At 46.6% G+C, this 25,349-nt stretch overlaps 1 protein-coding gene across 1 annotated transcript; it reads right to left on the reverse strand.

The window, feature by feature from the left end:
• Positions 1-14,133: 14,133 nt before the first annotated feature.
• On the reverse strand, positions 14,134-22,626 carry LOC125513234 (gamma carbonic anhydrase-like 2, mitochondrial). The gene is made up of 2 exons (XM_048678287.1): positions 22,126-22,626; positions 14,134-14,764 (listed from the first exon to the last, which is right to left on the reverse strand). Exons 1-2 carry the CDS (start codon positions 22,517-22,519, stop codon positions 14,388-14,390), a joined length of 771 nt encoding a protein of 256 aa, XP_048534244.1. The 5' UTR covers positions 22,520-22,626; the 3' UTR covers positions 14,134-14,387.
• Positions 22,627-25,349: the final 2,723 nt, after the last annotated feature.

Here is a 25,349-nt window from a genome sequence, read left to right on the forward strand (position 1 = left end):
CAGCCTTTAGCATTGCGAAGAGCTCGGGAATTGTCTTATCCATCCCTTGCATATTATAGTTCATCACGAAGCTCTTGAATCTTGGTGGAAGTGATTGGAGAATTCTGTCAATGACGCTATCATCCGGAAGATTAACTCCCGGTTGAATCAAGTGATTACAATACCCAGACATCTCGAGTATATGCTCACTGACAGAACTATTCTCCTCCATCTTGCAGCTATAGAACTTATTGGAGACTTCATATCTCTCAATCCGGGCATTTGCTTGAAATATTAACTTCAACTCCTGGAACATCTCATATGCCCCATGACGTTCAAAACGTCATTGAAGTCCCGGTTCTAAGCCGTAAAGCATGGCACATTGAACTATCGAGTAGTCATCAGCTTTGCTCTGCCAAACGTTCATAACATCTGGTGTTGCTCCAGCAGCAGGCCTAGCACCCAGCGGTGCTTCCAGGACGTAATTCTTCTGTGCAACAATGAGGATAATCCTCAAGTTACGGACCCAGTCCGTGTAATTGCTACCATCATCTTTCAACTTTGCTTTCTCAAGGAACGCATTAAAATTCAACGGAACAACAGCACGGGCCATTTATCTACAATCATACATAAACAAGCAAGATACTATCAGGTACTAAGTTCATGATAAATTTAGGTTCAATTAATCATATTAATTAAAGAACTCCCACTTAGACATCCCTCTAATCCTCTAAGTGATTACGTGATCCAAATCAACTAAACCATGTCCGATCATCACGTGAGATGGAGTAGTTTCATTGGTGAACATCACTATGTTGATCATATCTACTATATGATTCACGCTCGACCTTTCGGCCTCCGTGTTCCGGGGCCATATCTGTATATGCTTGGCTCGTCAAGTATAACCTGAGTATTCCGCGTGTGCAACTGTTTTGCACCCATTGTATTTGAACGTAGAGCCTATCACACCCGATCATCACGTGGTGTCTCAGCACGAAGAACTTTCGCAACGGTGCATACTCAGGGAGAACACTTCTTGATAATTAGTGAGAGATCATCTTATAATGCTACCGTCAATCAAAGCAAGATAAGATGCATAAAAGATAAACATCACATGCAATCAATATTAGTGATATGATATGGCCATCATCATCTTGTGCTTGTGATCTCCATCTCCGAAGCACCGTCATGATCACCATCGTCACCGGCGCGACACCTTGATCTCCATCGTAGCATCGTTGTCGTCTCGCCAATCTTATGCTTACATGACTATCGCTACCGCTTAGTGATAAAGTAAAGCATTACAGCGCGATTGCATTGCATACAATAAAGCGACAACCATATGGCTCCTGCCAGTTGCCGATAACTCGGTTAAAAAACATGATCATCTCATACAATAAAATTTAGCATCATGTCCTGACCATATCACATCACAACATGCCCTGCAAAAACAAGTTAGACGTCCTCTACTTTGTTGTTGCAAGTTTTACGTGGCTGCTACGGGCTTAAGCAAGAACCAATCTTACCTACGTATCAAAACCACAACGATAGTTTGTCAAGTTGGTGTTGTTTTAACCTTCCCAAGGACCGGGCGTAGCCACACTCGGTTCAACTAAAGTTGGAGAAACTGTCACCCGCAAGCCACCTATGTGCAAAGCACGTCGGGAGAACCGGTCTCGCGTAAGCGTACGCGTAATGTCGGTCCGGGCCGCTTCGTCCAACAATACCACCGAACCAAACTATGACATGCTGGTAAGCAGTATGACTTATATCGCCCACAACTCACTTGTGTTCTACTCATGCATATAACATCAACATATAAAACCTAGGCCCTGATACCACTATTCGGTTTCGTAGTAATTTCAAAAAAATTTCCTACGCACACGCAAGATCATGGTGATGCATAGCAACGAGAGGGGAGAGTGTGATCTACGTACCCTTGTAGATCGACAACGGAAGCATTAGGTTGATGTAGTCGTACGTCTCCACGGCCCGACCGATCAAGCACCGAAACTACGGCACCTCCGAGTTCTAGCACACGTTCAGCTCGATGACGATCCCCGGACTCCGATCCAGCAAAGTGTCGGGGAAGAGTTCCGTCAGCACGACGGCGTGGTGACGATCTTGATGTACTACCGTCGCAGGGCTTCGCCTAAGCACCGCTATAATATTATCGAGGACTATGGTGGAAGGGGGCACCGCACACGGCTAAGAATATGATCACGTGGATCAACTTGTGTCTCAAGGGGTGCCCTCTGCCTCCGTATATAAAGGATCAAAAGGGGGGGCCGGCCGGCCATCATAGGGTGCGCCAGGAGGAGTCCTACTCCCTCCGGGAGTAGGATTCCCCCCCCCTTTCCTAGTTGGAATAGGATTCGTTAAGTGGGAAAGAGGAGAGAGAGAAGGAAGGGGGGCGCCGGCCCCCTCTCTCCTTGTCCTATTCGGACTAAGGGGGGAGGGGCGCGTGGCCCAGCCCTGGCCACCTCTCCTCTCTTCCACTAAGGCCCATTAAGGCCCATATACCTCCCGGGGGGTTCCGGTAACCTCCCGGTAATCCGGTAAAATCCCGATTTCACCCGGAACACTTTCGATATCCAAATATAGGCTTCCAATATATCAATCTTTATGTCTCAACCATTTCGAGACTCCTCGTCATGTCCGTGATCACATCCGGGACTCCGAACAAACTTCGGTACATCAAAATGCATAAACTCATAATATAACTGTCATCGAAACCTTAAGCATGCGGACCCTACGGGTTCGAGAACAATGTAGACATGACTGAGACACGTCTCCGGTCAATAACCAATAGCGGAACCTGGATGCTCATATTGGCTCCTACATATTCTACGAAGATCTTTTATCGGTCAGACCGCATAACAACATACGTTGTTCCCTTTGTCATCGGTATGTTACTTGCCCGAGATTCGATCGTCGGTATCCAATACCTAGTTCAACCTCATTACCGGCAAGTCTCTTTACTCGTTCCGTAATCCATCATCCCGCAACTAACTCATTAGTCGCAATGCTTGCAAGGCTTTATGTGATGTGCATTACCGAGAGGGCCCAGAGATACCTCTCCGACAATCGGAGTGACAAATCCTAATCTCGAAATACGCCAACCTAACATGTACCTTTGGAGACACCTGTAGAGCACCTTTATAATCACCCAGTTACGTTGTGACGTTTGGTTGCACACAAAGTGTTCCTCCGGTAAACGGGAGTTTCATAATCTCATAGTCATAGGAACATGTATAAGTCATGAAGAAAGCAATAGCAACATAGTAAACGATCGGGTGCTAAGCTAATGGAATGGGTCATGTCAATCAGATCATTCAACTAATGACGTGATCCCGTTAATCAAATAACAACTCTTTGTCCATGGTTAGGAAACATAACCATCTTTGATTAACGAGCTAGTCTAGTAGAGGCATACTAGTGACACTCTGTTTGTCTATGTATTCACACATGTATTATGTTTCCGGTTAGAACAATTCTAGCATGAATAATAAACATTTATCATGATATAAGGAAATAAATAATAACTTTATTGTTGCCTCTAGGGCATATTTCCTTCAGGATATTGGTGTAGAGCATGGCAAAGCTGAGTACTTGTTGGATCTGAGGGCTTCTGATCCACAGTTCTCCGCATTATCATCCATCAACATCTGGTGAAATTAGCACTCAGCTGCATAAGGCTTTCTCCCCGCTACAGTTAGAGTTCAAGATCGAAAGGAAGGTAATCTGGTGATCAATCACTGTTGCTTGTCACAAAACTCTGAAAAATGTTATTGAGTACATCTACCATGAGCTATGCTTGCCATTTAAAAAGATGTTTATGTGAGCTGAATGTCATATCAATTTTTTTATGCAAGCGGATCTTGTGATTTACTTATGATTTATGAACAGAAATTTGTTTACTGCGTAACCCCTAAATACAGTAGAAGGGAAACAAATCTTATAAAACTACGCTGAGACAATTAGTACTTATTTACTCAAGTGACATGTTAGATAAAATTCCACACCTATTACAACCTATCCGACTTCTGTATTTTTTAAAGATAACTGAACTAGATTGTGTTCCAGGAATACAAAACCATAGTGTTTTCCATTTATTCACTTGGCTTTTGGAATTTGATTGATGTCCCCTTCTTCTATTATTAACAATGTATACATATACGGTTCTGTCTGCTAGTTTACCAAATTCTAGACACTTCTTTTGTGGTTCGTGCTTCCTCTTTATACTATGCTTGCCTACATCCGTAGTGTCACTCCTTTATTCTCTTGATGTGTTTTTTATTTACAACGAAGAATACACACCATGGGGAAAAGAGAAGTAAATTTGTAGCCTATGGCCACTTTATAAATACTAACATGTTTCTGATTCATCATGAGGTCATGTACTGATGGGTCGCAAAAAGAAAAAGAAAAATAATGTCAATTGTTTCAATATCACTTTAATAGGCACCGTTCATCTGTAGTGTCCTTCAATTATTAGACCATATTCAATATTATTTTTTGGATGCCTGCAACTTCCAATTAAATATATCACCATATCTCTATCTGATTTGTATTTGTAGTCTACAAACAAGACATCCTAATTATTTGTTCGAACATACTACAGTCTTGTTTTCTCTGCTGTGTCTTCTCCTTTTCTTAATAGTGTCACTGCCTTTGATTTATCTGCTCAGATGTACTAGTTAGAGTTTGATCTGGATATATACTAGCTATTTTATTAGGAGTTGGTGGTAAATATGAACTAATGCTTGATCCGCCCTGCTGTCCTCGCTGCAGTGCATGCAAAATCATTGGGTCGGTACTGGGAGTACCTCATTTATGATGGATCTTATGCTTCAAAGCTTCTTTTTATTGTCTAATATGTTTTATTTGTACTAATTTGGTAAATTTAATTTATCTTTTGGCTTAATATGTCCCAAGTATTGATATAGTAATATTTTGTTACTTGATTAATGGTCAAACACACTGCTTCTCTATCTTCCAGTAGGTGCCTCAGAATTTTGCAGTTTATCATACCATACTGCTACTCGAATAAAAATGTCTATCTTTGTGTTCTACATTAAAGGTATCATATGAAGTTTAATTATTTTAAGCGTTCATCACCAAAACTACTTTGTTTGTAGTGAAAGGCTTCATAGAATTTCATAGATGTTGCACATCATGAGATTAACATGTAGAAGAATGTATTCATAACCATAAAGTAGAGGAAAAGATGCAAACACGACATGTCTTTGCCTCTCAACATTTTGTGTTATATGTCATGTTTCTATTAATTATTTTGCTTGACATGATTCTGCCCATGGTAACTTTTATTTTCTCTAACAGGCAGGAAAAAAAGTATTTTTAACGAGCCTAAAAAATCATAACAAAAATGTAGCTCTTGCTACAGTTGTAAGTTGTGATCCTAAATTTGAACTTGATGGTGCTGAAATTACTAATGAATTCTAGGTAGTGCATGTCGAGATGGCACTTGTGAAAACTGAAGATTAGGTACAGAGTCGCAAAAACTGCAACTCTTGGTAATGCAGATTTGGTTGTGCATGTCAACCTTTGTAAGTGACTAATATCCTACCTATATCAGTACTTGCATCATGTCAATGCATTGTGTGTTAACAGTTCATTTTTTTTGTAGATCCAAAAGATAAATGGACGATTCTATGGGTGTGTGTGGCAAGTATACTACAATGATGATGATGTTCTTGTTCATGATGATGAAGATGGATGGTTTCAGTTTTAGTTAAGCTGTAGGGATCATGTTCCTGTTGGATGATGTTCGTCGATTCTGTTTTAGTTAAGTTCTAGGGATGTTGATGGATGCTTTCAATTTAAGTCAAGAAAACATTTAGATTGTATATCCATTTGGATGATTTTCCTTGTGTAATATCCCCTATTATAATCCAACAATTTTATCTAATATATGATTCTTCCTCTCGCGAGTAATTCTCTTGTTTTTCTTTACTGGAGATTCATAGTTATCACCATTATGTGAAGCACCAATTTAATTCCTGGCAATATGTATAAAAAATAATATTATTGACATTATAAATGAACCAACACTTGAAGCGTTGCAAATCCTCCGTTGCCAAGCCGTGGGATTTTGTTCCCTATACAATAATCACCAACGCATAGAAGTGTTGCACGAGTCTGTTTTATGTGTTGTATTTTTGCAACGGTCCCTTTTACCAACGATAATATAAGCGTTGCATTATGCGCTAGCAACACCGGATAAGGAAACGCATCCTAAACCGTTGGTAAAGACACTAACAACGGATATATGAACTTCTAGATATGGAAAAATGCGTTGCTATAGGGGGGTTCATGTTGTAGTGAATGAAGGGACCCTCCCATTTGGGCTTGAGCTTGTTCTTTTTCTTCTCTGACAGGGGTAGAACTAGTTCGCCAACGTTATAGGTTTTGGCCCGTACTTCTCTGCTTTGATACCTTCGAGCCTGTTGCTGATAGAATGTGGAACGGGCCTTTGCCACATCGCGCTCTTCCTCTAGGGCGTCCAAATTGTCCTGCCGATCGAGCTCAGCCTCTTTTTCTTCGTACATGCGCACTCGAGGTGAGTCATGAATTATGTCGCAAGGCAGAACCGCCTCAGCGCCGTACACCATAAAGAATGGTGTGTATCCGGTAGTGCGATTCGGCGTGGTCCACAGCCCCCATAGTACGGAGTCGAGCTCCTCTACCCTGTGCGTGTTTGACTCCTTTAAGGACCGCACTAACCTGGGTTTAATGCCGCTCACGATAAGACCATTCGCTCGCTCTACTTGACCGTTAGTTTGCGGGTGATAGACCGAAGCATAATCGAGTTTGATGCCCATGTTGCTGCACCAAAGTTTTACTTTGTTGGCTGTAAAGTTCGTGCCGTTCTCAGTGATGATGCCGTGGGGGATGCCATAACGGTGTACGACCCCGGACATGAAGTCTATCACTGGTCCGGATTTAGCCGTCTTGACAGGTTTGGCTTCTATCCATTTGGTGAATTTATCCACCATGACCAGTAAGTATTTTTTTTCTTATGGGTTCTCCCTTTAAGGGGTCCGACCATATCAAGCCCCCAGACCGCGAAGGGCCAAGTAATGGGGATTGTTTGGAGAGCGGTAGGCGGCATATGGATTTGGTTTGCAAAGAGCTAGCAACCGACGCAATGCTGGACCAGATGTTGCGCATCTGCTCGGGCCGTCGGCCAATAGAAACCTATACGGAAGGCCTTGCTTACAAGGGCCCGGGCTGCGGCGTGATGGCCGCCGAGTCCGGCATGGATTTCTGCCAAAAGCTTCCGCCCTTCCTCTTCGGAGATGCACCTTTGAAGGACTCCGATAGTGCTTTTCTTATAAAGCTCTCCCTCGTGGACCTTGTAGGCTTTAGATCGCCGCACTATGCAGCGTGCCTCATTTTGGTCCTCGGGTAGTTCCTGCCTAGTTAGGTAGGCCAGGAATGGTTCTGTCCACGGGGCGATGATGGCCATTATTACGTGGGCTGAAGGTGTTATTTCGATGGCAGAGCCTCCGATTGTGTTAGAGTGTTCGGTATCTGGGGTTGTGGCCAGGTCCGGACTATTGTTGCCGGTGTCCCCTTCCCATACCATGGATGGTTTAAACAGTTTTTCCAGGAAGATGTTAGGTGGGACAGGGTCGCGTTTAGCACCGATACGGGCGAGGATGTCTGCCGCCTGGTTGTTTTCCCAAACCACATGATGGAATTCAAGCCCCTCGAACCGAGCTGACATTTTGAGGACGGCGTTGCGATATGCTGCCATTTTCGGATCCTTGGCATCGAAGTCTCCATTTATTTGGGATATTGCGAGGTTCGAGTCCCCACGCACCTCCAGGCGTTGAATGCCCATGGAAACTGCCATCCGGAGACCGTGTAACAGGGCCTCGTATTCGGCTGCGTTGTTGGAGTCTGTATATAGTATTTGGAGTACGTATTGCACTGTGTCTCCGGTGGGGGACGTCAGGATGACGCCAGCCCCCAGACCAGCCAGCATTTTGGAGCCGTCGAAGTGAATGATCCAATTGGAGTATGCGCCGTACTATTTAGGGAGTTCGGCTTCTGTCCATTCGGCTACGAAATCGGCCAGTACTTGCGACTTAATGGCTCGCCGTGGTTTATATGTTATGTCGAACGGGAGGAGCTCGATAGCCCATTTGGCAATCCGGCCCGTGGCATCGCGGTTGTTTATTATGTCGTTGAGTGGTACTTCGGAGGCCACCGTAATTGAACACTCTTGAAAGTAGTGTCGTAATTTCCGGGATGCCATGAATACCGCGTATGCTATCTTTTGATAATGTGGGTACCATGATTTGCATGGAGTGAGGACGGTGGATACATAATATACCGGCTTTTGAATTGGGAATTTATGTCCGTCCATCTCTCGTTCGACGACGAGCACTGCGCTTACAACTTGGTGAGTTGCCGCTATATATAATATCATTGGTTCACCAACATTTGGCGCGGCCAAGATTGGGTTGGTGGCCAGGATGGCTTTTATTTCTTCCAGTCCGGCCGTGGCTGCGTCCGTCCACTCGAAGTGTTCGGTGCGTCGAAGAAGGCGATAAAGGGGGAGTGCCTTTTCCCCTAGTCGGGAGATAAAGAGGCTTAAAGCCGCCACACATCCAGTTAACTTTTGGATTTGCTTGAGGTCAGTTGGGATAGCCAACTGCAACAGAGCCCGAATTTTGGCCCGATTTGCTTCAATTCCTCTGCTGGAGACGATAAAGCCCAGGAGCTTTCCGGCGGGTACGCTGAAAACGTATTTTTCCGGATTGAGCTTAATGTCGTATGTTTGGAGATTGTCAAACGTGATCCTCAAGTCGTCTATTAAGGAGTCGACGTGTCTGGTTTTAGCGACCACATCGTCGACGTATGCCTCCACTGTTTTGTCGATCTGCTTTTCCAGACATGTCTGAATCATGCGTTGATACGTTGCGCCGGCGTTTTTGAGCCCGAAGGGCATTGTGTTGAAACAGAAGGGGCCGTATGGGGTGATAAATGCCGTTGCAGCTTGGTCAGACTCCGCCATCTTAATTTGATGGTAACCGGAGTATGCGTCAAGGAAGCACAATGAGTCGTGTCCTGCGGTAGCGTCGATAATTTGATCGATGCGAGGGAGAGGGAAGGGATCCTTTGGGCAAGCCTTATTAAGGTCCTTGAAGTCGACGCATAGGCGCCAGGATTTGTCCTTCTTTGGCACCATCACCAGGTTTGCTAGCCAGTCCGGATGCTTTATTTCTCTAATGAATCCGGCTTCTAGTAATTTGGCTAGCTCCTCTCCCATGGCTTGTCGCTTAGGTTCTGGGAAACGGCGAAGAGTCTGCTTGACTGGCCTGAATCCTTTTAGAATGTTAAGGCTATGCTCGGCCAACCTGTGTGGGATTCCTGGCATGTCTGGAGGATGCCAGGCGAATATGTCCCAATTCTCGCGCAGGAACTCCCATAGTGCGGCGTCTACGGCGGGGTTTAACTGTGCCCCAATGGACGTTGTTTTTGTGGGGTCCGTTGGATGGACTTGGAATTTGACTATTTCATCCGCTGGTTTAAAGGAGATGGACTTGGATCTTTTGCCTAGTATCACGTCGTCCCTGTCCACTGTGGAGCGCAACTCGGTTAACTCCTCCGCCACAAGGGCTTCGGCTAGTACCTCGAGGGCCAGTGCGGCTGTTTTGTTCTCGGCGCGGAATGCTATGTCCGGATCACTAGCTAGAGTGATGATTCCATTGGGTCCGGGCATTTTGAGCTTTATGTACCCGTAATGGGGTATGGCTTGAAAAATTGTGAATGCCTCCCGCCCTAGAAGGGCGTGGTATCCTCTACTGAACGAGGCCACTTGGAATGTGATTTCTTCGGACCTGTAATTCTTCGGAGTGCCGAATACCACATCTAGTGTGATTTTCCCAGCGCAACGTGCCTCCCGACTAGGGATGATTCCTCGGAAGGTCGTGGTGCTTTGCTCAATATGGTTGCTGTCTATTTCCATTTTTTGAAGAGTCTCCTCATAAATGAGGTTTAATCCGCTGCCGCCGTTCGTGAGCACTTTAGTGAGCCGAAAGTTGTCCACAATTGGACTGAGGACCAAAGCGGCTGGTGCTCGGGCTGTTTGGGATTTAGGTTCGTCACTGGCATTGAAAGTAATGGCCATGTCGCTCCATGGATTTATTGCTGCTACGTGGCAGACTTCGACAAGGCTGCGGAGTGCTCGCTTACGCCTATTATTTGAGGCGAAGGTCTCAAAGACTGTTAATACTGTATTGTTATCCGCGGGAGGGAGTTCTGGGATGTTTTGTATGAGGAGATCCTCACCTCTCTTGGCCACCTGCCGGAGTACCCAACATGCTCTAAGGCTATGTGTTGGTATGGTGTCCGCCATACTATGAATTTTGCAGGGCCCGTTAAGCCATCCCTCCAATACGGTTCCACGCCCTGTAGTGGACTTTTGCTTCTTTGTAATTGAGTCGAGCGACTTATGAGAGTGCACCCTTTTAGTTCGGACTGGGGATTTTGTCAAAGCCGGATTGTCCCAAAATTGTGTTTGGGTTTTCCAGGCACTTTCCATCGCACAGTATTTCCGTATTATGGCCGCCAAGTCAGCGAAGTATGCTATGTCACGGCGACTTATGGCGTTAAGGATTCCCTTGTCCGTGCAATTGTTGCAAAAGAACGAAATTGCATCTTCCTCGCGACAGTCCTTGACCTTGTTCATTACAAGGAGGAATCTGGCCCAATAGTGATGTACTGTCTCTTGGGGCGCTTGCCTAATGTGGGAAAGATCGTTTGTATCTGGTGGGTGGGTGGATTTAAGTCCAGACCTTGACCCAATCTGAGATCCCGGGGTAGGGGAGTTTCCGATCTTGGAAGTTCGGGCTCCGGGATGTTGCTCTGCAGGTTCGGTATGCGACCTGATTCTAGGTTCAGGGTTAGGGCGATGTCCTCCCGTGAGCGGGTATCCGGCTCGGAGAGCTCGGGAATCCGGACATAGTTCGTCCTCAGGATAGAGGGAGAACCGCCGCATTGCTCCTCCACCACCGCTATTTGATAGGTGACTGGCGGAGAGTTAATCTCCCTTTGGTCGGGTTTAAGCTCGATCCGATCGTAGTCCGTGGCGACTCCCAGAGCGGCGATGCGATATAAGAGCTCGTTCAAAGAGGAGAGCTCCATTGGATCCATCTGCTCGGCGAATTTTGAACCGATGTGGAGGCTATTTTCGATGACCCGAGAAGTCATCGTCGGCGCGACGGCCGAGCGGGCGGTCATGACAAAGCCGCCTAGTCAGAGAGTTTGGCCTACAGCCAGGGCTCCCCCAGAAGTGATGTTGTCCTTGACAACGAGACGAGCCATCCTCCTTATGATGACGGCACAGTGGAACTCTCAATGAAAGCATCAATGTCGGTGTCAAAACCGGCGGATCTCGGGTAGGGGGTCCCGAACTGTGCGTCTAAGGCGGATGGTAACAGGAGGCAGGGGACACGATGTTTACCCAGGTTCGGGCCCTTGAAGGAGGTAATACCCTATGTCCTGCTTGATTGTTCTTGATGATATGAGTATCACAAGAGTTGATCTACCACGAGATCGTAGAGGCTAAACCCTAGAAGCTAGTCTCTGGTATGATTGTATGTTGTCCTACGGACTAAACCCTCCGGTTTATATAGACACCGGAGGGGGCTAGGGTTACACAGAGTCGGTTACAAGGGAGGAGATCATCATATCCGTATTGCCTAGCTTGCCTTCCACGCCAAGGAGAGTCCCATCCGGACACGGGACGAAGTCTTCAATCTTGTATCTTCATAGTCCAACAGTCCGGCCAAAGGATATAGTCCGGCTGTCCGGAGACCCCCTAATCCAGGACTCCCTCAGCCGTCCCGAGGTCGTCCCCGCGGTTACACCGACCCGCGCTCCGCCGCTGCACCGCCCCTTCGGGCTGGAGCGCCGCGGCTCGCGGTCCCTACGACCACCCCGAGGTCTTCCGCTGTCGCCCTGACCTACCTGCCGCCGCTGCGTCGCCCCTTCGGGTCGTAGCGCCACGGCCCGCGGTCCACCGCCGCCCCTGCACGTCGACTTCTCGTGGTATGCGCCGCGCCGCCTCCCTTGGTGCGGGAACACCGTCGTCCACGCCGGTCTTCGTCACACTGTTGGGTTCTCCTCGCCTACTTCGAGCACCACCGCCGTGCTCCTAACTTAGCCGCCGCCGCTGCCGCTGCTACCCCCGTAACCGACGCCGCCGCCCGTCCACCTCCCTTCGTCTTCGTCCAGCACCAACTCGTCGCCAGCGTCTCCATCATCTACCCCGACCACTTCGTCTACTCCGACCACCGTTGGTGACATCGGCCCCGCGCTGATGGACGCCACAATCGTCGTCGAGTTCTTCTCTGTTGACCTCTCCGACTTCTTCGACATGGTGTACAGCTCGTGCAGGTCCCAGTCTCCGCATGCCCGGTGCTGGCAACACCATCGTGTGCCTTCGTCCACGACATGTCCCCGGGCCTGGCAAGCCTGGTGCGGCGTTCCGTCAACTTCGTCTTCGTCCGTCTATGCATGCCCGGTGCTGGCAACACCGGTGTGTGATTTCGTCTATGATGTGTCCCCGGGCTTGGCAAACTCGTCGCGACGCGTTGTCAACAGCACCTCCTTTCCGGCGCACCACTACTTCGACACCACTGCGCTCATGCTAACTCGGCGCCCCCTTGCGCCCGCGGCTCCATGGCGACTTCCTCGACACCGACCACCCCGACTCGACATCGACCACGACATTCTTCACATGGCTACCTCGACCACGGCTCCACCACCCACGCTCTCGGCTACCTCGATAACGACACAAAGGGCTACCGCCTTGCTTGAGCAACCTCGTCGGTTTTCACTCCAGCCACGACTCCGTGATGCATCGACCGTTACGACTGTGGTGGGGGGTGTTCGTCGGCTTGCCTTCGGATTCTTCTCCAGACTCACCGTCTGCGTCGCTACCATTGTGACTGCGTGGGGATGTTGAGTATCGTGATTATTAGTAAAGACAAGATAGACTAGGATTTGTTCTGGCTTGTCTTGTACTCCAAATAGACCATTGTACTTCTATATATATGCCCACGAGGCTCAAGCAATACAACAACTATTCCACCAATGCCTCTCTCTCCCTTCTAACACTACCAATGGCCAAGTTCCACGCAACACGCACACGCTGCCTATATATGTGCACACTTGACACACACAAACCGTACCTGGGCGGGATGTCTGATACGCTTCATGAACGACTTTTTGTTGGGAGTTCAAAAAGAAATTGGGCTTCCTGTTGGGATTCATCTTGGTAACTGATGTCAGCATAGTTATCAGCACATGTAGGTGTGACAGTAACATTCCCCTCCCCCCGCAGCTTGTCCCCAAGCTGGTGCTCATGGGAAACACTGACGCAGCTCATCGAGATCTTCCCGGGTAGTCAAGGGCTCAGGTTGGTCTGACCACTGAATGCGGCCTTTGGAGTGTTGTCGTCGAGCCACGCTGATGAAAACAACGCTTCAAAACATACACACACACACATAAGGAATTGAGATAAGGAAAAGCAATAAGGGACAACGGTCGCAGTGATGTGAATGAAAAGAAGACAAAGAGGTTTGACAAGTTTATGGAGACACAAGACAAGAAGATCAAACTACAAGAGAAGAAGGCCAACGTTGATCAAGAAGATGTCAGATTTGGATCTAATGCGACGAAGATTGTGCAAATGTATCGATCTAATGCGACGAAGATTGTGCAAATGTATCGTGCTAACGTGTTGAAGCGCTAGGCGTACGCTTCAGAGGAGCCGACCAAATAGTGATGAATTTGGCAGACAGCCAAGCTAGGATAGAAAGGGCTGCCATCTTTTGGTATCGGTTTGATGTAAAAACTTCTTGAACATCGGCGCATTTTGGTTGTTATTGCATCTATTTATAATGCTAAATTGTTATTGATCTACATACGCATGTCAAGTGAAAGAGGTCATACCCGACATATGGTGCATCGGCCCTACCACGTACGTTTGGTGTGTCCGATTCAGTGCACGGCGTTGGAGTTGCCCTTGGTTCCATTGCTTTCTTAAATGCAACTACTAAAACCTTATCTCATAGTTATCCACCATAATTTGTCAAAATACATGTTTCCTCATGGCACAGAAAGCAAATTTCTACCCATAAAATATGTTCAATGCGAGGGGAAAACAGGTATGTGCGTTGCACTGCCGAACAAAGGTGCAACGAGGTACAATTCCTGCTGTGCAGGGTGTCCCCAGTTGACAACCATGAACAAAAAATTCAACGTAACAGATGGACCCAGGCTACAAATTAGATTGAATACAGAGATTCTAGTATTCGGGCTGCTTTATTTCCTCACTCATTTGCTGGGAGAGGGAAAACATGATCTTACAAAGGAATTGAAAACGACTTCTTCAGCTTCTCTACCTCCAAATAAGCATTAGAGTATGGGAGGAACTCTGAGAAATGGCTTTGCATAAGATCATTGATGGCCACAGCAAGCTTTGGAATCTCCATTATCTCTTCGTTGGTCAGCTTCCTAACAAACCTGGCAGGGTTGCCAGCCCAGAGTTCCCCAGTCGGAATCCTCCTCCCTGGGGCCAGGACGGAGCCAGCTTCAAGGACCGAGTTAGTTTCAACCAATGAGCCTTCCATTAGGATGGAATGCTGACCGATGATGCACTCAGGTTCAATAGTGCATGAGCGCAGAAGACAGTACGCACCCACTGTCACATACCGGTCAACAAGGGTCTCAGCTGGAAGACCTGTGAACAAACGAAGCAGAAATGAGAACCAACAACTAACGCAAGGTATCACCAAACATTATAGGTTAACATACATACAAAGGGCACGTGGAAAAAACCAAGCACCCCCCAAAGTAGCACTATTACTTCAGGGTCTGTTCAGTTTACAGGAAAATCAAAGGGGAACTTTGAAGGAATGCTATCCTATAGTTTTTCTCCCTGTAGCAGCGTTCCATTCAACGGAATGGATGAACACGAAAATGTAGGAAAGATTTCACGGAACCTCAATTTTGCAGGAAAACAAACATGCAAAGAGAGAATTTTTTTGGCCGAAAGCCCAAGGCGATGGCCTTGGTACCAAATAGGAAAGTCGTCCATGTAGCTACTTACTGTCAAATCAGCATGCAGCAGCATGCAACCTGAGTAATAAATATAAGGTGGGTTGCTGCTGCTGCCTTTTCTAGCCAGTCTTTCCTTTGGTTCTCATACAGTCCACAGAACGCCTACTAGTCTAGTTTTCCTCCGGTTCCTATTCCTTTCTTTTGCTACTCCAAAACTTTCCAGTTCATATGTTTCTTATTTGACCCTGTTATGTGGACCAACCCATCAAACATGGAGTCTTATTCCTTAATTAGAGTCCTAGTTGATTAAGCATCTTTGTTGAGAAAGAGTCCAGTCAGTAGAGATCTTGTTAGAGTTTGAATAGATTTACCCGCTTTTTGGTCAAGTCTTTTCTAGAGAAGAATACTATCGTTTACTCCCTCCATTCCTAAATATAAGTCTTCTTAGATATTCCAATAAGGACTACATATGGAGCAAAATGAGTGAATCTGCACTCTAAAATATGTCTATATACATCCGTATGTAGTTTGTATTGGAATCTCTAAAAAGACATATTTAGAAACGAAGGGAGTACTTTTATCTACTTCTCAGTAATTAGGGTTAGGTAAATAGTAGATTCTTCCAATTTGGTATCAGATCCATCTACGAATGAGGGCAAATAAATCAAGATCAAGGCTGTAGAGCAAATGAAGATCATTAGGAAGCAATTGGAGGCCTTCACACGCCAACGAGCCGAGGATGTGCTTGACGGCGCTTGAGCAACGGCTATCGGCGCTGCCGCCACCTCCAGATTCCACAGCTGCAGCAGCCGCCCATGACGCCACCTTTAACGACGACTCGCCCCTGGTGCTTCCCCTCATCAACAGCACCTCTAGTGTCCCCTTTTCCAGTGGGGGTAATCGCCACCGCCTCCGCCGGCGGACCTTCACCCGCTGGGCAGATTGCCCACCCCACCACCCCCTCACTTTCCTGCCTTTCACCTCTACTTCCCCTCGCAACAAAACCCTGTGCTGACCACTGCCAACCACTCTCAGACGCCAACAAATTTTTACCACCTCTAGCCATCTCCTTACTCGCCACAGCCACCCCCTAACATCAATCTGGACCACTTGGCACTCTCACCCTACAGCCCAAATCCCTCCCCCCCCCCCCCCCCCCCCCCCCCCCCCCCCCCCCCCCCCCCCCCCCCCCCCCCCCCCCCCCCCCCCCCCCTAATTTGCCACCCACCTACCAGCAGCAGCCGTACCATCGGCAGCAGCAACCCTACCATGAGCAACAGCAGCAGCCGCAGATTTTCACCGCCGCCTCTACCACCTTCACGCCTCCACCTGCCAACCAGTTTCATATGCCGTTATGGCCTCACCCCCCCTCCACAACCCATCTATGGATCCACCCCGTCCATCTCCTCCCTTCCGCCCCTACCAAACAATCACCTCGGATGAGGTTCAGGTTCTGGTTCAGGCGTGCCTCGGTTCCACAAAGCTCGACTTCCCGGCGTATGATGGTCCGATCGATCCTCTTAGTTGGCTCAATAGGTGTGAACAGTTTTTTTCACGGACAGCGCACAGACGTGGCTGACAAAGTCTAGACTGCAGCCTACCACCTCACCAATTTGGTTTAGTTTTGTTACTTACAGCTCAAGTGCGATATCAGCATGCCGACACAGTTGCAGTTCAAGGAAGCTTGCCACTTCCAGTTTGGGCTGTCACTCCGCGCCAATACCTTGGGCGAGTTGGCACGTCTGCCGTTCACTTCCGCGGTCGCCGACTACACCAGCAGATTTCTAGTGCTCATGTGCCGCAACAATTAGCCATTAACACTGTCCCAACAACGGTTTCTGTAGAAAACAGGGCTGCCCAATGGTCTTCTCATTGACCTCAAGCTTCAGCGGCCATCTGACCTCCACACCGTTATCTCCTTCGCCAAGGCCTATGAGCAGCGGCATTTCCCTCCAACGATACACCAAGTACATTGTCGGATGCCCTAACTCATACATACCAGCTACAAGCTTTGGGTGCCAAGTAGTTTCATGTTGCATATATTCAACAATGAATGGAGCTGGTCATATTGCCCTTGTTATCTTTTTTATCTGTATCTCATGCACTCGGTCATACTACAAATTGCTCAACTATATCTGTCCAGACCAGGAATTTCCAGCTATCGGTGATAGACTGGAAACTGGTTGCTGACCACCATAATCCATACCCATATCTGTAATTAATACATACATACATACATACATATATATATATATATGTCCCTCAAATGGATGTGTCGAGCACCAAGTTAGTGCTAGATACATCCATTTGGGGGATAAGCTTGGAACAAGCTTTTTCGGACGGAGGGAGTATATATATACTGCTGCGCTAAAGTGCGCCTGAGCGCAAAGTTGCTAATCGTGCGCTCCGGTCAGACAGCGCGCACCACGGCCTCCGTCCCTCGCCTCTCTAATCAACCAACCATCAAACTTCACGTATTTTTCTTCCGCCTAGTAGTAAATTTAGGGGGAATCTAGTAACCATATTAATTTTGTTACTATTGCCCCCCAATCGTTCACCGTCCGCGCACATAATTAGGCCGCATAGTAATGAACAAGAGGAAAGATAGTAAAAGAATTTATTACGTTACTGCTGCATGATCTAGTTTTCTCTCTAATCAACCAACCATCAAACTTCACGTATTTTTCTTCCGCCTAGTAGTAAATTTAGTGGGGAATCTAATAGCCATACTAATTTTGTTACTATTGCCCCCCACTCGTTCACGGTCCGCGCACATAATTAGGCCACATAGTAATGAACAAGAGGAAAGATAGTAAAATAAGTTATTACATCACTGCTGCATGATCTAGTTTTATTAGTGTCCGCTACCATTTTCATGGCTCGTAAAATAGTTATGGTATATAGTAATCAACCATCGTAACCATTACCATCTGGACAATTGCTCCTAGTAAATGTAATGAGCATTAGTAGTAATAAGAGTTCTCCAATGGTAAAGTGAGAGTATTTGCTCAAGTAATGGATCATGGGTACAACTATTAGGGATTTTCACATGGCAAATCACCGTAAAGGTTAAAAGTTTCACGCTATAGTAACGCATGGAGTGCAAATTACTACATGTGGCTTGACACTTACGATCAAAAGAAAGTTAGGTACCACGTGGGGTGGGATGGATCGGCGGAATGGTGCATGCAGTTACTTTTTTCCTAATCTGGTTACGGCTCGGTAGGCAGCGCACACAATAATAATTCTAAGCTCTGGTTCACTTTAGCAAGCCTATATATATAGCAAGGTGCGTTTCTCCGATTTTTTGATCCCTTCACCCATATTGTATTTTTTGAGATTTTTTGTATCCAAGGTGGTACTGATTTTTTGTGGTCCATCTAGCGGCAGCGGCCCATCAGACCAGCCCTCCATGCGTCTGCATCCGTGAAGGACTGCGGCCCAGGCCCATGATGCCTAGGAGAAGAGGCAAAAAGATAATGGCTGGTTCCAGGGATCGAACTCCTGACCAGTGGAGCAGTCTCGACCACGGCGTCCAACTGAGCCACCTCATGCTCGTGTGAAGAAGAGAGGATTCGTTCCTATTAAATAGTACCACCTCACTTCCATACATTTTATTCCACCGATTTATATACTTCTCTGATCTGAAATCAGTAAACCGCCTCAAGAACCAATAATAAGAGGGCAAGAAGTGTGTTTCATTTGCTCGCAAATATTGAGCGGGAAGGAATCCTCCAAGGAGAGAGAAGCGATCAAATAAATAACGAAAAAGACACGGCTACATAGAGGGCGTCTCGGAGAAAAAGGGAGATCTCGATAATAGAATGGAAAAAAACTGAAAAGCATGCAGCTACACGGCGCAAACACGCCTCAGAGGAAAAATAAGGACCCAGCTGTGCTTTAGGGGACTAAAATCAAACGCCCTAGGCTACGGCACAAGCACACCTCGGAGAAAAAAAAAGGACCCAATCATGCTTTACGGGATTAAAATCGAAGGCCCCAGGATGACGTGGAGATAAGCCGGCACGCTAGATCACGAGGTTACTTTAATCGAAGGAAAAATGATATTTGAAAAAAGGAAAAAGTTGAGTGCATGGATATGCACCTGGATTCAGGCTACCGGCTCACGCCTCTGTGTCCAATCATGAAGCGGGTCGAGACGTGCTTGCATGCGCTAACACTAGTGATTGACGGGAGCATGCCTACCACAGTGTTGTTTTGGACGAACAACTAATTTGAGTTGTTTTCTCCTAAGAGTTATCGAATTATCGCTCAAATTAATCAATGCAGTGCGATGTTGCTTAGGGACGGTTAGGCTGCTGTGACGGCATCCTCATACTTCCCCGAACATGCTCATTACACATATTCTTGCAACTACGGGTAAATTTTGTTTCTTTTCTTCTCCGTGAATCCTAAACATATGGGCATTCTGATTGTTCTTCTCTAAGATTTCATATTTGAAGCATGATGTTTGCAATCACACCCAAACCAAAATGTTTCTTTTCAGATCAAAAAATGCACCGCTTCAAAACCATGTTTATTGGCTAAGAACATGCATTTTTTTCTCTTTTTTCTCCCGTTGCAACGCACGGGCATATTTGCTAGTAACAACTATTTGTAATAAGAAGCAATGCAGGATGCAAGATACAACACATCCAAGCTAAACCTCAACTGACTAGTTTTACGAGCTGCCATCGGGCCTCGCGCTTAAGCAATTCAACTAAGCAAGAGAAAAAAAATCATAAACATCTTATCTTCTCAGAAGCATTCAAGGAAATTTAAAATAAGAACAAGCATTTGTAAACAAAAAAAGTAGAGATCAAATGCCAATGCACTTTATAGGGCAACCTGACTAAGTTGAGTTGGCTAAATACACTGAAGGGTAGACACATGGATTAACCTAAAAGTAGAATTGGCCACAGGAAGCAACAACAGGGAAAGATCAGAATTTGACTTTGACCAACCAAAGCATAGAATCGGCATTTGTAAACAAAAAAAGTAGAGATCAAATGCCAATGCACTTTACAGGGTAACCTGACTAAGTTGAGTTGGCTAAATACACTGAAGGGTAGACACATGGATTAACCTAAAAGTAGAATCGGCCATAGGAAGCAACAACAGGGGAAAATCAGAATGTGACTTTGACCAACCAAAGCATAGAATCGGCATGAACTCCACAATCCAAATAAGGATAAATGATTGAATAATTTTCTTCCTGTGCGGCTTAGAGTTCAACCGGAGTGTTGCATTTTAGGTGTGGCGTGGCTAGCGTCTAGGCTAGGGTTTGGTATTTCTACTGGTTGGATAAATAGGGGCTCAGGGGGTGATTTGTCTGGTTTAAGATAGTTGAGGGGATAAGAGATAAGTATGTTTAGCACCCTAAACTATTAGGTCTGGGACACTATTCCCCCTACTCTATTTTCAGGTATAAAAGAACCTCCCAATATAATTGAACCAGATGATAAATCACGTAATCCAACTTTTTTACCCAGTTCAGGTTACGTGATGCCAGTTTATGACTTTTCTTCATCAATCACATCTTTTGACTCTTTGTGTCATCACCCTATCTCTCTAATTACCTTGCCTTGTTTTTAACTTGCTCCTCGCCCGTTCTATCCTCGATTCTAGATAGGATGCATCAAGGCGTACTCAAGAATCCTTGTCAATGCACGTACTAGAAATCTAGAATCTCATCAATTTGGTTCAGCTACAACCTGCAGTAAGCTAGCGGAACTAGCAATCAATTAGATGTGCAAAGCTAGCTAGACAAGGTCCATTGATTTTTCGTGGCAGCAACAACTAAAGTAACTGATCACGACTACCTAGCTATTTGCTGCAACTCCGATGTTCCATAAGGGAAGTCGATCAGCTTGCAGGATAAGCAGCTTCACGTGTGGTACGTTCTCGACTTGCTCCCGGTAGAAAGTACCAACCAGCTAGCTTTGCATATCAAGTCGTTCTTGCCTGAAAGCAATCGGCAAGTTGAGCCTGAGGACATTCGGCCGCCACGAGGTTGCAATCGATCAAGGTAGCTTCTCCTGCGCCGCTCTCGCCCCAGCCGAGATCAGCGCGTTGAGAGCCCTCACCTATTCACCCTCTCTATAGCTCATCTACATCATTGTCGTTGCCTTAAACGACGGCTGCACTCGCATATCGCACGACGGAGAGGAAGCTAAGTGAAATGTTGTGGACCAGAGATTTATTAGAAGAACTGAAGATATTGAAGACTAGTTGTATGAATGTGTGGTGTGATAACAAATCAGCAATCAACATAGCACACAATCCAGTGCAGCATGATACAACCAAGCAAGTGGAAATAGACAGATTCTTCATCAAAGAAAAGCTTGGCGCTGGGATCATCAAGATTGAGCATGTGAGTTGTGGGCAAGAGATTGCAGAATGCTTGACTAGAGGATTGGTAACTAAAGAATGCAATCTGGCATGTGACTAGAGGATTGGTAAGGGAAATGATAGATATCTATCACCCCTCTTGAGGGGGGGTGTTGGATGAGGGGCCCATGTATTGCTGACCCAAGTGGCCCAGGCGCATGGTGGCTGACCTAATAGAAGAGAAGCAAAGGGTATTGGAAAAGAGACTGACACGAGAACAAGAGAGTGCGCCGCCATGGCGATTGACAGCAAGCTGGTACTCCCCCCTCCTCGTTTCAACACCAACAAACGAAATATAAAGAACGGTGTTCATCTCAAGAATGCCGCGCATAGACCTCCGAAATGTAAATTACCTTCAGCTCTCCCAGTCAAATTACCCCAAATCCAAATCATCAAACTTTATTATCCAATTGAGCCACAAGAAATATGGATCGGAGGGAGTACAGTTATTATTATATTTCACGAAAGATCAAATTATCCAATTAATTAAGATATAACCAATCGCTCGTCCAATTAGGACGGAATCATACCAACCACAGCACCACATACTACTAGCTAATTCATCCGAGAACATTCCGCAAGCAGTCATAGTGGTCAGATCTGGGTACTAGACAAGGTAGAAGAAACAGATCGCATATAGAATGGGAAGACCTGTAGAGGCCGACCAGGCGGCGTGGAGGACGGACCGCTCCTGGACGTTGGCGCAGAACCCAAGAGTGATCTTGTTAAGGTCGCCCCGCAGCACGGAGCCGCTCCAGACGGAGGCGCCGTCGTGGACGGTGACCTGCCCGGCGAGCACGGCGTCGGGAGCAACGTACGCGTCGACGGCCACCTTGGGAAGCCACTGCCCGAGTGGTACTAGCTGCCGCTGCCCGCGGTAATCCCACCGCACCCGATCCGCACCTGCCGCCGCGGCTGCGACGGGGGGTGGTGAGGACGATGGCGCAGCGGGGGCGGTGGCGGTGGAGGAGAGGATCCGGCGGAGGGAAGGCGCCGCGGCGGCGGAGGCGCGGCGAGAGAGGCGAGACAGGGAGGCGGCGGCCATGGTGGCGTGGTGGTCCGGGAGGTGCGTGGGTCGGGCGAGCAGGCGGTCTTCGTCGCTCTCTTAGACAAGCGCGCCTGGGCTCGGCTTTGTGTGCAAACGGGCTTTTGCAATCGTGCCGGAAAAAAAAGGGAGAAGCTCAGTTTCCCTAAAAACAAAGAAAATATAAAGAAAAGGCTTGATTGTTAGGGCATATACAATGATGGCATGTGGATACATATGTTTCATGACAAAAAGTAATTTAAAACAAATAATCTGAGGCATCTACATTTATTATTTTCTCTCCAATGCAAGCAATCACTAGTGGGCCTCATTAAAAAAATAAAGACTCTAGTACACATGCATCTCTACTTTTCACTTCAATCTTTTCAGATTTTGTTACCGGATCACACTTTTCCTTTTCAAGCACCCGCCTCCTGAATAGGATCCCGCTTCCCTATCCAAACCTATTTTACGTCATATCCGATCCTACATGGCATGCGAGGCATCACCTTAAGGCTATGCATTGTACATGCCCTTATAGCTCACTAGTAAGTGTACGTGCAACGTCTCGACTGAAATTCTTGTACTCCTTCTCTCCGAAATTTTGTCCATTTTCACGACACGTAACTCAAAATGAATGAAGTGTACAACTTTGTTTTCACAAGGTTATTTCAAGATTAATATTTTACAAATGATATACTTGTTGATTGAGAACCCATCCTTATGCGTAAACACATAAAAAATACTTTTTTCGGGAACTGTTGACCTATTCATCCTCGATCATGGTAGTACAACGAACAGCAGAAATAATAAAAATTACATCCAGATTCATAGAGCATCTAGCGACGACTACAAGCACTGAAGCGAGCAGAAGGCGCGCTGCCGTCATCGCTTGTGGCGCCCTCGATTCAATCATACACTAATCATACACGCAAATGTGTATGATCAAGATCAAGAACTCACGGGAAGATATCACTGTTGGGTTTCGTAGTAATTTTAAAAAATTTCCTACGCACACGCAAGATCATGGTGATGCATAGCAACGAGAGGGGGAGTATGATCTACATACCTAGTAGATCGACAACGAAAGCGTTTGGTTGATGTAGTCGTACGTCTCCACGATCCGACCGATCAAGCATCGAAACTACGGCACCTCCGAGTTCTAGCACACATTCAGCTCGATGACGATCCCCGGACTCCGATCCAGCAAAGTGTCGGGGAAGAGTTCCGTCAGCACGACGGCGTGGTGACGATCTTGATGTACTACCGCAGCAGGGCTTCGCCTAAGCACCGCTACAATATTATCGAGGACTATGGTGGCTGGGGGCGCCGCACACGGCTAAGGAATAGATCACGTGGATCAACTTGTGTTCATGGGGTGCCCCCTGCCCCCGTATATAAAGGAGTGGAGGAGGGAAGGGCCGGCCCTCTCTATGGCGCGCCTAGGGGAGTCCTACTCCCACCGGGAGTAGGATTCCCCTTTCCTAGTCCAACTAGGAGTCCTTCCATATAGTAGGAGTAGGAAACAAGGAAGGGGCGCAGCCCCTCCCCCTAGTCCAATTCGAACTAGGCCTTGGGGGGGCGCGGCCTGCCCTAGGCAGCCCCTCTCTCTTTCCCGTATGGCCCAATAAGGCACAATACTTCTCCCGGCGAATTCCCGTAACTCTCCGGTACTCCGAAAAATACTCGAATCACTCGGAACCTTTCCGATGTCCGAATATAGTCGTCCAATATATCGATTTTTACGTCTCGACCATTTCGAGACTCCTCGTCATGTCCCCGATCTCATCCGGGACTCCGAACTCCTTCAGTACATCAAAACTTATAAACTCATAATATAACTGTCATCGAAACCTTAAGCGTGCGGACCCTACGGGTTCGAGAACAATGTAGACATGACCGAGACACGTCTCCGGTCAATAACCAATAGCGGGACCTGGATGCCCATATTGGCTCCTACATATTCTACGAAGATCTTTATCGGTCAGACCGCATAACAACATACGTTGTTCCCTTTGTCATCGGTATGTTACTTGCCCGAGATTCGATCGTCGGTATCTCAATACCTAGTTCAATCTCGTTACTGGCAAGTCTCTTTACTCGTTCCGTAATACATCATCTCACAACTAACTCATTAGTTGCAATGCTTGCAAGGTTTATGTGATGTGCATTACCGAGAGGGCCCAGAGATACCTCTCCGACAATCGGAGTGACAAATCCTAATCTCGAAATACGCCAACCCAACATGTACCTTTGGAGACACCTGTAGAGCACCTTTATAATCACTCAGTTACGTTGTGACGTTTGGTAGCACACAAAGTGTTCCTCCGGTAAACGGGAGTTGCATAATCTCATAGTCATAGGAACATGTATAAGTTATGAAGAAAGCAATAGCAACATACTAAACGATCGGGTGCTAAGCTAATGGAATGGGTCATGTCAATCAGATCATTCACCTAATGATGTGATCCCGTTAATCAAATAACAACTCTTTGTCCATGGTTAGGAAACATAACCATCTTTGATTAACGAGCTAGTCAAGTAGAGGCATACTAGTGACACTCTGTTTGTCTATGTATTCACACATGTATTATGTTTCCGGTTAATACAATTCTAGCATGAATAATAAACATTTATCATGATATAAGGAAATAAATAATAACTTTATTATTGCCTCTAGGGCATATTTCCTTCAGTTGCCTTCTCCCCTAACCGGCTTATGAACCGGCTCAAAGCAGCGACACGACCCGCCAGTCGTTGAACGTCATTGATGCATGTTGGTTTGGCCAGGGATGTAATTGCCTTGATTTTCTCCGGGTTAGCCTCAATACCTCGGTTAGACACCAAAAAA

The sequence above is a fragment of the Triticum urartu genome, chromosome 6 (genome assembly GCF_003073215.2).
Source record: "Triticum urartu cultivar G1812 chromosome 6, Tu2.1, whole genome shotgun sequence".
Lineage (NCBI taxonomy): Eukaryota > Viridiplantae > Streptophyta > Magnoliopsida > Poales > Poaceae > Triticum > Triticum urartu.

Coding starts and splice junctions, on each gene's coding strand:
- LOC125513234 (XM_048678287.1), bottom strand. CDS start 22,519: ATGGCCGCCGCCTCCCTGTCTCGCCTCTCTCGCCGCGCCTCCGCCGCC. Junction 14,765..22,125: donor CGCCTGGTCGGCCTCTACAG/GTCTTCCCATTC, acceptor GTTTGTTCACAG/GTCTTCCAGCTGAGACCCTT.